This window comes from Mirounga leonina, unplaced genomic scaffold (assembly GCF_011800145.1).
Source record: "Mirounga leonina isolate KUSES-001 unplaced genomic scaffold, KU_Mleo_1.0 Mir_174, whole genome shotgun sequence".
NCBI classification, from domain to species: domain Eukaryota; kingdom Metazoa; phylum Chordata; class Mammalia; order Carnivora; family Phocidae; genus Mirounga; species Mirounga leonina.
In genome coordinates, this window is record NW_023270451.1 from 68,149,853 (window position 1) to 68,164,292 (window position 14,440).

Consider the following 14,440-nt stretch of genomic DNA (forward strand, 5'->3'; position numbering starts at 1 on the left):
CTTTCAACTTGCTATTTGAAATGGCTCCCTTCAACATCTTTCCATCCATGCAGTGGGACAAGTCATGGCTGATGATGTGCTTGCTGTATGTGTTCCAGGCAAGTCTGCGGACACCAGAACTGACCTGGGAGCGAGTGAGATCCCAAGTTGACCATGTAATATGGCCTGATGGCAAGAGGATAGTATTGCTGGCAGAGGTAAGACCTGAGACTGGTAAGAGAAATTCACCCCTGGCAGGAGAGACTGCAATACCCAGGTCCCCTCCTCCACATGTTCTCTTATATTTTCAGCTCCTCTTTAGCACAAGCTGAACTACTTTACCACTGGATTTTACATCTAATTGTGAAGGATCTTTTCATTCAGCAATTAAGAAACTATTTTGGTTCCTTACTTTTCACCAATTATCCTGTCTCTCTGTGTCACTCCAAAGATTGAGTCAGATAATGACTATTACTGTGGAAGAATTAACAGATAGAACCAATGCCACTTTGACTGATGCTTATAAAGAGATAATGTCATTTGTGGGATGACTTAATCAGTAAGCACAAAGCAGATATTCCTGACAGTTACTAAACTGTCTTAGGCAAGCTCTGGGAAGGTCCTGTCTTTGCTGATAGATTCCATGTTTTTGAGTGACCATTCCTCTGAATTGAGCCAGATGTGTAGTAGGTACCCAGCTATATATGGGTTGTGTGATTAATATTTCCCCATCCTCGCTTCTTCTGGCTCAGACTTATTCTTCATTTTCATTCCACTTAGCCTTCCATGTCAATGTTTGGCCACTTTTCCTTTCTTGAAAGCTTCTCTTCCCTAGTCTTAGATTCCTGACAGCAATATTGATGTGCCCCCTGTTCTGACCTTGATAGTTTCTCTTCTTTGGAGAAAGATACCAAAATAACAAGAGATTAGTAATACTTTCCTCGAGTTTTGATATTCTGTCAGTTTTCTTTCCTTTTTTTTTTTTTAAGTAAAGAAACTGAATATGAAAATGTAAACGATAATACCATCTTCACCTAGGGACCCTTAAATTTATGTTTGAGTATCCTTACTGTTCTCTTTCTCTTTTTTCACCTTATTCCACCTTCTCAAATACTTTAGGGCATCTGTAAAGGGACTGGATTATTTCTTCACAAGAAAGGAGTGTATACCAGGGAAGGGATGGGCAGGTTGTTAAATATTCATTAATTGCTTTGGTATCAGCCAGCTGTCTGGTGACTTGTTTCCAGTGGCCCTGGGAGGTCCCATCTAGTAATTTTGGTGACAAAAGCAAGCACCACAGTTGGTTTTGGCTACTATGTTTGAGCAAAAAAAGTGGTCAGGCTTCCTGGGAAACAAAATAGGAAAGGATAACATTCTCCAGTAGTCTCTACCTCTTGTATTCTCTGAGTCACCCAGTAAAAATACAAGGATACCCTTGAATTCAGGAGAACCAAACTAAGGAAGAAGCACAGAAATCATCACAGCTTCCTAAATCCAAAAGTATCTCCCCTCACAACCTGGAGGTGTTGCCCTTGGATTTGACTACATCCTTGTTTACAACAGTCTTCCAAAGGAATGCCAATACCTCAGAAGGAAGATATTCTGTTGTAGAAAGTAGAAAATTCAAGAGAAATATGCCCTTCCTTGGCATAAGCCTCAGTATCATGTGACCATCTCTATCCCTTTTTACATAATCCCAGAGATCTTTTATCTATTACCTTCATCAAATTTTCCAGAATTTTTTAATTCCACTTAAATGTCAATCAATTCATTCCTATTTATTGAACCCCTGCTTTTTATCCAGCAATGGTAGTTGTGAGGTATTTGGAAAATGGCAGTTGTGCTCGTCCCTCACTCCTCAAAGGCTAGAGACTTTGTCCTAACCCATCTGTGTCTTAACCCTTGCTCTCTAGGGCCGTCTGCTGAACCTAAGCTGCTCCACAGTGCCTACATTTGTGCTCTCAATCACCGCTACTACTCAGGTAGGGCCACCAGAGGGGGAAAGCAGTGGGCTGGAAAGGGTCATTAGACCATCAAGGTTTCACTTGATATTATGGCACATCAGCATCCATCTCTCTGCTTTTCTAGGCTCTTGCCTTGATAGAGCTTTACAATGCTCCTGAGGGTCGTTATAAGCAGGATGTCTACCTGTTGCCCAAGAAAATGGGTAAGCATGTGCTCTTCCATCCCCATCCTTAACAAAGTAGTTCAGAGTCAGAGGCTAAATGAACTTTGGGGCGCTAAATTTCTTATGGATAGGGAGAAAAAATGATGTCTGTATCTTCCAAAGTAGGAGCTAGGATTCCTAGGTTCCCTTCCTAGTGGATTTATCACATTTTCCACATGAGTTGCCCTATTGAAATCATTACATATTGCTATGACTTGGTTTACCTGCCTGTGAATTTTAAGGATTTTCTGTCTTAAAGTATCTTATATGCAAGAACCTCAAAGGAGAAAAAAATCTTCCCCTAACAAAGAGGACTCATCTTCTACCTTGTGACATCTGACTTATTCCATTTCTAGGCTGCTACATAGCTCCTTCCAGACTTTCCTCAGACCAAGAAAACTTCTCATACTACATCTTCTCACTCTGACCTCATTGTCCAGGCCAAAGGAAAGACTGCATAGCTTCTGTTAGACTAGTTATGTGGGTGTTTCATATAAGAGAAACGTTAAACTGTCTTGAACTTTTAAAGAACCTGCCTCAAGCACCTGAACTAATGCAGTGTGTTTATAAACTCCTGAGGCAAAGATCAGAGAATAAATCAGCTTCTAGTTTTGTTCTGCTTTAGCCCTAGATGCATAGCAACTGTTAGAAGTTGACATATTTTCCCTTTAATATATCCTTTGGAAGGATATAAAAGAAATAGAACAGTCTATGTTTTGACTGAATGTATAATGAAGTTAGGAAGACCAAACAAATACTTAGAAAATTACATGAAATTCTGAATAATATGTATTCAGGTAATAGAATGTAAACAGAAACCCATAAGAACTAAGGGTACTAAAAGCAAAGCAAACAGTGTAGTGTCATTATTAGACATTCCTTTCCAATATCCTCAGGTGTTTGTTTTTCAGAGTAACCCGAAGTATAGAGTGTTAGGCAGAAGTGAAGTTCAAGTTTCCCATTTTTTAGTCCCCTGCTACCCCATCCTTTTAGATGCTAAGGACTATTGCTTCTTTCATATCTCCCTTTCTGGGGAGAAGGAAAGCTTCAAGGACGAGACAGCTAGCAAAAAAGAAGTGTTCTGGCTTTGAAAAACACTTGGCTTTAAACTCAAGCAGCTACTCCTTAGAATTCTGGGCCAGTGAGCCAGTTGAGCATTTTTCTTTCAGTTCTGGGAATTAGAAGGTATCTTCCAACTTTTTAAGGCCTAGCCTGGAGAGAACAGCAAGACAAGACGCACGAATGTTTACACCAGGGCTTCTGTGGTCTGTTCCAGATGAGTATGTGGCGAGCCTACACCTGCCCACTTTTGATGCCCACCTGACAGAGCTGACGGACGAACAGGCCAAGTATCTGGGACTCAACAAGAATGGGCCCTTCAAGCCTAATTACTACAGGTGCCTTGCCGCCACCCTCCCCCCACCCGCCACCCCGAAAACAGGGAAGCCTGGGTAGAAAAGAGCTTTCTGCACTGGAATTGGACTTTGCATCTTTCACATTTACACGAACTCAGGAAAATAAATCTACTCCCCCTCACTGCCACCCCAAAGGACTCTTTGAGGCCTTCTCCAGACACTACATAGTGTTCCCTTTTCTGAATTTGCCTTTTTCCATTTCATCTTCTTGATACGACTTTTACCTCTTTATGGAGAAATACTGGTCTTTTTCACTGATGTGAAAAAGCACCTCCATGTATCTGCCCTCATCCTACACTCCAGAAAAGTCCCTGCCTCCCTGCTGCTATATACCTTTAGGTGGGCTCTTCATGTCCCAGCATCCTCACAAACTGATAACATCACAGTCTCATCTTTCTTTCTCCCTCTAGGTATTAAGTTCCTGTAATTCAAGCCAGAAGAAGTTTTAAGGAATAGAACTCCAAGTCTTTTCTCCACTCCTATACAGGAAAGAACCCAGCAAGCTGCTTCTCCAATCAGCTGCCCGCCGTGCTCACCCTATATGTTAGGTTATTTATTTATTAAAATCTAGAATCCTGTGCCTGTTGCCTTGGCCCAGAGTGTGGTTACTGCCCTGAGGGCTGTGAGAGCCACAAAGGACAGGCTGAGGAAGGAAAGATATGGGGTAATCCTTCCCAGTGCATCTTCTGCACCATTCCCCATTGACTTGGAATCCTCAGCAGTGGTCATTTGTCTCTTGTCCAGGTTCAGGAGTTAGTCCAGGGATTCCAGACTCCTTGTTCTCTGGGGTTTTCTGGAATAAATTTTCAGCAGCGGCCTTTCTCAGCTTTGGCCCTTCCCCAGGTGAGGCCTTTTAGAAGCCACTGAATTAACATGGCCTGGGTTCCCAGCCTTGACCATCACTATCACTGCCTTCTTTATAAAATGACTAGGAAGGATGGAGTGTTATGGCTTCAGCAAGCTACACCAAGAACTTAGCTATGCCTGTGCTTACTGGGAGTCTCCTTCCTTACCCAGGATCCCTTTCTTCCTTGAATATTCACGTCTGTTTTAACACTTTCTGGTTCCAAGAGGAATGTGCCTCCATTATTTCCTCAGCAGCTCTGGTGTTTGTTAGACTTTTTTTTTTTGCCATCTTTGTAACCCACCTCACCTCTGCCCAGGAGGTGAGGGCCAGCCCCACTGGGGCCCATAGTTTTACTTGTCATTTAAGTGAACAGTTTCCCGGGAAGTTCCCTCTAGACTGGCACTGTCTCAGAAAAGGAGAGCTTGTTGTGAAACTCTGCTTCCTGAAATTTCCTCTTATTGCCTAAACTGCTTTTGAAAATGAGCAGGGAAAGATGTACTTTCCAATGGATTTGGGAGTATAGGGCTTTGGAAGTGGTACAGGCCAATCAGGTCCACAGCCTGACATTCTAAAGAAGCAGAATATATTTGTTTGTCTCCTGGGAAGGGCTTTGCAGCTTAACTGGCTAAGCTACACAGAGATGACACTGTAAACTGTGTCCAGATGATTAAAGCTAGTTTGACTAGTTTGAACCTCCTCAGACATTCATTTCTTTGGCCATTGCCATTGATGAAACTGACATCTGGTGTCTCTGACTTAGTCTGTGGTTTTTCTTCTCTACTGGGATATATTTTTATATTCTTACCTCTTCCATCTTAGGATTCTATATTTCAGAGGTGGTTTCTTGAGTAACTCCAACATTACAAAAAACTAGTAATGTGAGCAGCCTGAAATTTTATGTCCCACGTAAGAGTTGGATACCTTTTGGAGGGAGACTGACCTGTTGGTCTTAACGGTTTCATTGGGACCAGACTGGTTCTAAGAGTTAAAGTCTGGAGTGGCCCTAGAAATCCTGAATGAAGCGAGTCTCTTTCCCACCTAACAACCTTCTTTAACACTCTCAGGTCTGTTTGTTTGTTTGTTTCTTTTCCCATTTTTTTTCCTACCCTGATCTGCCTCATAGTCTCACGACCAAGGTGACTCAAGGAAACACCACCAGACCACCCAGGATCACTATAACCTTACCACCCTGATTCTCCTCTCCTACCTCCACCTTCTTCAACTTCTCCTGGTCTTCACATATACTTTCAGAGCTAGTCTGGAAGTGACCTTCCTTTTGAAGGTAGGGAGGTGGGCTTTGGGTAAATGGCTATTTGCCTCATTAAATAGTATATAGCCTCAGCCCATAACGTCTGGTTCCTCAGAGGCTGTATGTCTTAGCACATACTGGAAAAGTGCCACATACACGGCTATATTCTTTCATGAGAAAGATCATAAATGCTGAAAATTCCACTAGGCCACTCAGTTCTTCCTTTTGCCTACCCAGTTCTGAGTTTTGTATTAATTAATTGGATCTCTTTTGTACAAAGATACAGATCTTTGTAACTCATATCAAGGGCAGATTCCATTAGGCAGATATTTGAGCTCTAGCCTGTTATGTTCTTAAGCCAAAAATCATAACCTGCTGTTTCTCAGTAAAGCCTGGCTTTCTGTGGAGGAGCATTACTACGTACTGATCCTGACAGAGCATACCCTGCCTTGCTATAGTAAAGAGACCCATTCCAAATAAAAAAGGAGCCACCTTAGGCCTCTAGGTTAGGTTGCCAATGTTGTTGCCCATGGTGAGGTATTTGCCTCTGAGTTTCAGATGACCTCTTTTCCTTTGTCTCTGGGGACCCCATGTCAGCAACCATTAAGAAGTAGGAGGCCCAGGCCTCCTGAGTATCTGGGTTCTACCTTAATGTTGGAATTTGGTCATTCCCTCTACCCTTGGAATCAGAACAAATGTATCTTCTTCCCTCAAGCTCTCACCTGAGATGCATCTTAGGTATCTGGAAACATGGGAAAGAAGACTAATTATCTGTTTGTATATGGCCCTGGCAGGTGGGGATACTTACTGTTTTCTCTACGATGAATTTGTGCTAGTTTTCAAGGTCTTTTTTGCCGTCTTAATGGAAAATCAGGGTTGGTTTTTTTTCTCATTAAAAAAGAAAAGAGGTATCTGGTCTACCTTCTGTCTGCCCTCCTACCTCCTCATCCTACCCTCCCGTATGAGCACGGTTCCCCATGGCCACATACTCCTGCAAAGCTTTTTTGCTGCTTGGCTTTTCTCTGAACAAATCTGAAATTGCTGCTCCTGTGGTTTTCTCAAAATTAACTTTGTCATGGTTTTAAAAAAAAAGAAATCAAAATGCATTGTTGCATTATGCTTTTTTAATAAAGGAAAATTACGGAAAGAAAATAGGCAACACCAGCAAATTCTACATAGACGATAAACTAAACTATATATATAATATATATATTATATATATAATCATCTAGTTCTCATTGTCATCTTACTGAAAGGAAATAAAACCTCTAAGGATCGCCATTTCTGAGAGGCTCTTGGAAATCTTTATGTCTAAGTGATTGTATTAGATCAGCAATAATGACTATGTAATCTCAAAAGATAAATAAAATATTCTTAAAATGGATTCTTGTCTTGAGAGTATTCCTTGCTTCTGTGAACTACGAATTCAGAGATGAGAGATGTTTCTGGGCAAAGGGCTGGAGAGCCTGCTGCAGGGCAAGGATGTAAAAAGCATCTTACCAATAGGCTACCAAAAGCAGCTACCAATAGGCATGTTTAAATGGCCTTAGCGGGCGCCTGGGTGGCTCAGTTGGTTAAGCGACTGCCTTCGGCTCAGGTCATGATCCTGGAGTCCCGGGATCGAGTCCCGCATCGGGCTCCCTGCTCAGCAGGGAGTCGGCTTCTCCCTCTGACCCTCCCCCCTCTCATGCTCTCTCTATCTCATTCTCTCTCAAATAAATAAAAAAAATCTTTAAAAAATAAAATAAAATAAATGGCCTTAGCCTTGGGTCCCTTATGCCATGGTGGGCCATTCCACTAATATCCTACCCCCAACCTGCCCCCTGGTTATGTGTGTAAAGAACCTGCTTTCTCAGAACCATCACCCTGGAGGGGCAACTAGGTGGCTCAGTTAGTTAAGCATCTGCCTTCGGCTCAGGTCATGATCCCAGGGTCCTGGGATCAAGCCCCACATCTGGCTCCCTGCTCAGCGGGGAGTCTGCTTCTCCCTCTCCCTCTGCCCCTCTCTGCCCCCCTGCTCATGCTCTCTTTCTCTCTCTCTGTCTCTCCCCACCCCACCACATGCACACACACTTTCTCAAATAAATAAATAAAATCTTTTAAAAAAAGAAAAGAAGCATCACCCTGGGGAGTTGTTCCTTTTCTAGTCTATTCCTTGGGCAAAGGAACAAAGCCTCAAACCGGCTTCAAATGGGAGTAGGACTGAGGACAGCTTTCAAGTCTCCTCTGGCAGATGCTTAACTAACCTGGGAGTTGAGAAGTATAGGCCTAAGGCAGAGAAACATCTGGTTCTAGGTCCCCCAAATCCTCTCTGTGCTGCCCTTAGCTGGAGAGCACAGGAAGCCAGAATCCATGGTTTGGGATTAAAGGGCCCTGACACCCAGAACCTGACTACATCCAACCAAATGGAAGAAATAATCTGGCAGAGTTTTGTCTCCAAGTCAGCTTTTGCCTGACTAAATCAGTAACTAGAATAAATCCAACTGCCTCTTCTTTCTCAACTGCCAGTAGAGTGGCCATTTTTGAGTAGCTTTCTGATAGCCACCTTTCTTAGTTGACAGCCTAACCTAGTTCTTCCTGTATGCAAGATGTTTTCTTCCCTCTCAGAATCTTCTGCTACTTTGACTTGTGTTTCTCTAAACTAAGAGCTAAAATAGTCAGGGCAGTTGGTAATGGCTCAAAGCTGGTGCCACTCCAGTCGAGGAGATGGAGAATGCAGCGGCTAGCAATGAAGCCTGTGAGCCAGCTGGCAGTTTCACCCCCTTAGAGCAGGGCTTGAGTCCTCTTCTGTGAAAGATGGGCACTTGGGTGCCTGGGTCTTATTTTCAAGCTCATAGGGTAAGCCCTGACTACCAAGGGTTGTGCAATTTCTCTAGCTTGTGGTCTGTATGGAAAGAGATTGGACTTTGAGTCAGGCTCATTTGACCAGCGCTTCCATTTACAAGTTGTATAATTTGATATATATATATATATATATATATAATATAACCAACCACTCAGAGCCTTAGTTCTGCCTATGAAATGGTTAATGCTTGTCTCCTAGGGCAAGGATTTAAAGACCTGATTTAATTTTTAAAACGCTGCTCAAAAACCGGGCACACACCATGTGCTACATAAGCATCAATTCCTTATCTCAGTCTAGGGTCCCACAGCCTCTGTTGCCTGTGCCATTGATAGGAGAGGAAGATATTCTGTCCTTTTTCTACTACATCACCCTGGCTGCCCAACGTCCTCAAAAATTAAGTATTGTAAGACTTTTCTGCATCTTATTTTTAAGTGCTCTCTGTAACAGGTGCTCTCTATTTAATCCGGTATCTGACCTCCATGGATTAACGTTGAGTGCTTATATGGGGAAGAGGATATGTTCAGTCCTTGTAACTATACCTATTTATACCTCCAACCCTCTGCTAGCAGCCCCAAAATGCCTGAGTTTTGGGACAAGGAAAAGTGGTAGTGTTGATTTAAAAATAACTCACTACTGGAGCCATCTCTGCAAGGTGGAAAAACTTGTAGACTAGCCCCTAATTAGCTCCCAGCTATATATGTGGATGCCTCTGTGGTCAAGGGTATTGATGGCTATCACATCTTTGTTGACAAATACGCTTTAAAAAGTTCAGTGTGTGCCAAGTCCATGGCCTATAGTTTCAAAGTTCTCAGTTAGTCCGTGGTTTCTTGTTACCTCTTCCAGGAATTGTTTTCCAGATGTCTTCTTCCTTATGACAAGCTCTGAAAGTCTGGGCCTATAAGGAGCAGACAAATGTCTGGTCTTCACTGTCTCCCATTCCACTGGGTTTTGGAAAAGATAATGGATTGAGGTCTCTTGTGTTGATTCTTTGCAATCTCCCTAACACCAGTTTTTCAAACCCCTTCTCTGAAAGTGAAGTCAGATGGAGCTCCAGGCTCAGCAATTGGCTTCGCATAGAGGCCAGAGGAGACTTGAAAGCTGTCCTCAGTCCTACTCCCATTTGAAGCCGGTTTGAGGCTTTGTTCCTTTGCTCAAGGAATAGACTGGAAAAGGAACAAAGCCTCAAAACTGGCCACTCCTATCTGCCAGCACTGTTTGAGAATCCTACTGATTGACTAGGCTCACAAAAGAAATACGAAGTTCTGGGCCTGTCAATCCTAGAACTCTGATTGTTAGGAGGATAGGAATTGGGGAGAGGAAGACAGAATAATTAATTCTTTTATTAAGAAACGCCAATGGGCTGTGCTGTGGCAGGTTTACCACACTGCAGCAGTGATGAGCTAGGCGTGGGTTGTGAATTTGAAAGCAGAGTGTGAATCTTAGAGTTTAACAAATATTACCCTGAAAAAAATTCCAAAATCAAATAGTTTAGGCCTTGAGCCATGGACTTCCTTGGAAATTCACATCAATTCAATTCTGTTAAACCAGTAGGTCTCAACTGCAGATTTTGCTCCTCAGGGAACATTTTGCAATATCTGGAGACACTTTTGGTTGTCACAACTTGGGGGAGGTTACTAATACTGACATCTAGTATGGAGAGGTCAAGGATTCCTACACGCATGGGACAGCTCCTTACAACAAATAACTTTTCAGTCAGTATTACAGAAACCCTGTGTTAAACATACACATAGGAGGTTTACAAAATGAACAAAACTTGGCCTTACTTTGAAGGAACTTATATTCAGTTTGCAGGGGATGGGAGAGGAAAGGGAAAATGGTTGGGTGGATACAGTAAGGAGATGTTGGGAATAGAAGAGAAAGGAACTGAGAAAGCTCCAAGGAGTTCTCTTTTTCAACTCTGCCTTGATCTGTCACCTACTGACTAGCACAGCAAAGTACGAGGGAGAGATATGGTTAAGAAAGAAACAGAGTTGGGGTGCCTGGTTCACTTAGTCGGTGGCACGTGCAACTCGTGAGCTCAAGATTTTAAGTTCGAGCTCCACGTTAGGTGTAGAGATTACTTAAAAATAAAATTTTAAAAAAAGTATTATTAAGAAAAGAGAGCTGTTCCTAAGATATAGGAAGGGGGAATAATTCCTTTCAGCCTCTTACTTTGGGGATATAGTAGAAAATATAAGAATTTTGAATCCAAGCAGACTTGGTATGACTCCAACACAGCCTGAGTGGGTTGAGAAGGGTCAAAGGAAGGCTTTCTGGAAGAGGAGGTAATAACGAAATAGAATCTTCACGGAACAATAGAAGTTAGCACTTAGAAGAGCAGAAAGTTTTTTCCAGAGAGAAAGAACTGCAAAGACACTGAGACAAGATAGAATATGATACCTTGGGAACTGCAAGGAGTAATCTCTGAGTCCTGGTTTTCTCAACAGTAATACAAGATTAGTGAAAACAACCTGTCAGAGTGAAATACCATGTGGTATCTGGAAAGTGTCTAGTGCAATGCCTGGAACAAAGTGGTAGCTCAACAATTCCCCCAATCCCACCCATTTTGTTCCACCCATGCCCCTCAGGCTGCTTGTTTGGGGCTTCTAATTACCAACCCAGACAGCTTAAATATTTACTGTAAACCGCTTTTTATCGCCTCCTTTGTATCGAGCCCTTAAGGAGGATCTTAGAGGAATGAAGGAAAGGACGGGGGAGCAGGTGGGGGCTTGCTCTCCATTCAACATTTCTCCCTAGCTCACACCTGAGGAAGGTGCCCCACTTCGGAGGAGAAAGATGACCAGGAGCAGCTCTGAAGGGCGCCAGCAATTTCAGCGAAGTGAAAACGTCCCACCCGACCCCTCAACCCACCATCTCCCAGCCAAGCCCTCACTCCGGGCGGGAGGAGTTCTCAGAGAGCGGGTCCCTGGTTTCCTGCGGTGTCCCCGGCTACCCGGCGTTGCCACGTCTCCCCTGCGACTGACACGGGACTTGGGGCTTAATGCGGGAGCTGAGATAGAGGTCCGTGGTAATGGGGAAAGGGAGACTGCAGTGGAGCAGGAGGCGGAGACTAGAGCTCCCCAAAAAGGTCGCTATTTGGGAGGGAGTGAGTGCTGAGTGGGAAGCAAAAAGATAACCTGCCAGAACTCAAGGCCCAGAATTCGGGAGGTGGAGCCCGGAGCCTACCCCGCAGCCTAAGACTACCAGCCACGCCACAGGACTTAACAAAAAAAAAGGGAGGGTGGAAATCCCGTGAATGAGCCCCGCCCCCCGCCTCCTCCAAGTCCCGCTTCGAGCCGTCGAACAACCAATTGCGCTGCGGGGCGGGACTGCGGGGCGCGACCGCAGCCAATAGCTGTTGGGGGGCGGGGCCTGGCTCCCGGAGCGCGGTGGTCGGGTCGCCCCGGGCAGAGAGCGCGGGGACGCTGAGGGAAGCCGCTGACTCGGGCCGCATGGAGGACCCCGCGGCGCCCGGGGCGGGGAGCTCGTCCACCAATAGCAACGGCAACGGCGGCGGCAAAGGGAAGCAGGCAGCGCCCAAGGGCCGGGAAGCGTTCAGAAGCCAGCGGCGGGAGTCGGAGGTGAGGAACCCGGAGAGCTTCAGTTGGGGCCGGGAGACGCCGGCGGGCTGGAAGCGGTGGCTAAGGTGATTCGGCCCGGTCCTCCTCCCCTTCCGGAGCCCCCGGTGCGCTCGGGGTCGCCCCTTGGAGCGGGCACCTGCGGCGTCCGCAGGAGCCTGGACTCTGGGCTCTGCAGCCTCTGATCCCTCTCTGCCAGTCTCCTGCCGCGGGTCGGGGGCTTCTTCGCCTTCTGGCCTCGCCTCTGGGGGCGCGAAGATGTAGCGCGATATCGAATATACCTGATACTTTTCAAATATGTATCTCACTTAATCTCAGCAGCCCCCTGAAGTGGGGATTCGTGTTTTAGATTTACGGGGGAAACGGGCGCCGCGGAGAGGTTAAGTGACTGGCCTGAGGGATGGGGGGGGGTGGCCCAAGCTCCGCCGCAGTGGAGAGGGGCGGGCGTGTGGGCAGCCGCCCCCCCAGCCCCGGGCTAGCGATCGGATCCAGATGTGCCCAGTGACGTCTGCGCTTCCCCTTCCCCCCGAGTGTTGTTGGCAGGCTTTTTAGGGAGTGCCTTCCACGGACCTCAGGACCCCTACCAGTAAGAGTTAATGAGACAGGATTCAGGCAGGGGCTGTACAGGAGGGAGTGGATGGAACTGTCCAGGATACAAACCCACAGATAGGAATATGAATGTTTGGGTCACTTCTTCTGAAAAGAAATGCTAACTAGGAGGATGAAAGGAGTGAATTATTAGTCCCCTACCCCCTCACCAGCCAGTTTCCATCAACTAGCCAAGAGTAGAATTGGATGTGAGTGGGGATCAGGAGAATAGACCACACACACACACACACACACACACACAGAATAGACCACAAAATGTCAGATGTGGAAGGATCTGTAGAGATCATCTGTTTTAGCCCCTTGTTTTACAGAAGTAAGAGACAGAAGTAACTTGACCAGGAGCATACATCTGGCATAGTGGCCAGGAGCACCAAGCTTTGAGGTCAGTCAGACCCGGTTTTGAATCCTAGCCCTACCATTTACTGTGTGACTTTTGGCAAATTGCCAAACCTCTCTGAGCTCATTTCTTCATCTGTAAAATGAGGTTAATACTACCTACCTCAGAAGGTTGTGATAAAGCCAAGTGAGATAACTGAATGTCAAATGTTTAATTCAGTTCAGGCACAGGGCATGTAATTGGTCAGTACATACAGTAGCTCACAGGGCCAGAGCTGGTACTAGAAGCCAGGTCTAACTTGTCCCAGCAATGGTTTGCCATTTGAAGTATATCACAGTTTCCAAAGGGATTTCATATATGTTTTCCATTTTGATACAGACAAGGAGGAATCCATCACATTTTCTAAAAAAGAGAAGTGGAGGAGATGAAAAGACTGGCCCAGAGTCACACCACCTTTTGGAGGCAGAGATCAGCCTTACTGTCTTGCTAGCTAGATTAGGGTTCTGTCCACATCATCTCCTTCCCTGCCTCAATATGAATCTGGCCTTGGGGCGCCTGGGTGGCTCAGTTGGTTAAGCGACTGCCTTCGGCTCAGGTCATGATCCTGGAGTCCCGAGATCGAGTCCCACATCGGGCTCTCTGCTCGGCAGGGAGTCTGCTTCTCCCTCTGACCCTCCTCCCTCTCATGCTCTCTGTCTCTCATTCTCTCTGTCTCAAATTAAAAAAAAAAAAAAAAATCTAAAAAAAAAATATGAATCTGGCCTTTTATTTTATTTATTTAAGATTCATTTATTTATTTTAGAGAGAGAGAATCCCCAAGCAGACTCCCTGCTGAGCATGGAGCCCCATGCAGGGCTCTATCCCATAACACATGAGATCACCACTGGAGAGGAACCCAAGAGATGGATACTCAACCCAGGCACCCCTGAATCTGGCGTTTTAGGGCACCCTGTGCCTCATTCCCCCATAGAGACATTGTTCTTGCTTAAATGTATTTTTGGGGGAGAGATGGTGGGTCATTCATTGATTCAAAAATTATTGAGTCCTTCCTACATGCCCAGCACTGTTTAGGTGTTAGGAATACAGTGGTGAACAAGACAAGGTCTTTGCTCTGTGGAGCAAACATTCTAGTCAGGGTAGAGAGACAGACAATATGCAAGTAAATAAAATAATTGGTTTCAGAATGAAACCAATTTGGGGGGAATTAAAACTGAAGTAGGAGGGGTGCCTGGGTGGCTCAGATGGTTGAGCAGCTGCCTTTGGCTCCGGTTGTGATCTCCACGTCCTGGGATCGAGCCCCATGTCAGGCTCCCAGCTCAATTTGCAGCTTCTCCTCCCTCTCTTCTCCCTCTCCCTCTGCCTCTGCCCTTGCTTGTGCTCTCGCTTTCTCTCTCTCTAATGAATAAATAAAACC

At 45.2% G+C, this 14,440-nt stretch overlaps 2 protein-coding genes across 8 annotated transcripts in view; both read left to right on the plus strand.

The window, feature by feature from the left end:
* The window catches only part of AHCYL2 (adenosylhomocysteinase like 2), a 164,589-nt gene extending 157,548 nt beyond the window's left edge, over positions 1-7,041 (plus strand). For all 5 annotated transcript variants that reach the window (XM_035021081.1, XM_035021082.1, XM_035021085.1 and 2 more), the window contains 5 exons: positions 99-197; positions 1,893-1,961; positions 2,068-2,146; positions 3,423-3,543; positions 3,972-7,041. In XM_035021081.1, the coding sequence (XP_034876972.1) occupies positions 99-197; positions 1,893-1,961; positions 2,068-2,146; positions 3,423-3,543; positions 3,972-3,978 (375 nt within the window). In that variant the 3' untranslated portion in view covers positions 3,979-7,041. The remainder of the gene's footprint in view (positions 1-98; positions 198-1,892; positions 1,962-2,067; positions 2,147-3,422; positions 3,544-3,971) is intronic.
* Positions 7,042-11,901: 4,860 nt separating this feature from the next.
* Positions 11,902-14,440, plus strand: part of STRIP2 (striatin interacting protein 2) — a 52,517-nt gene continuing 49,978 nt past the window's right edge. For all 3 annotated transcript variants that reach the window (XM_035021087.1, XM_035021089.1, XM_035021088.1), the window contains exon 1: positions 11,902-12,083. In XM_035021087.1, coding sequence (XP_034876978.1) covers positions 11,955-12,083 — 129 coding nt within the window. In that variant the 5' untranslated portion in view covers positions 11,902-11,954. The remainder of the gene's footprint in view (positions 12,084-14,440) is intronic.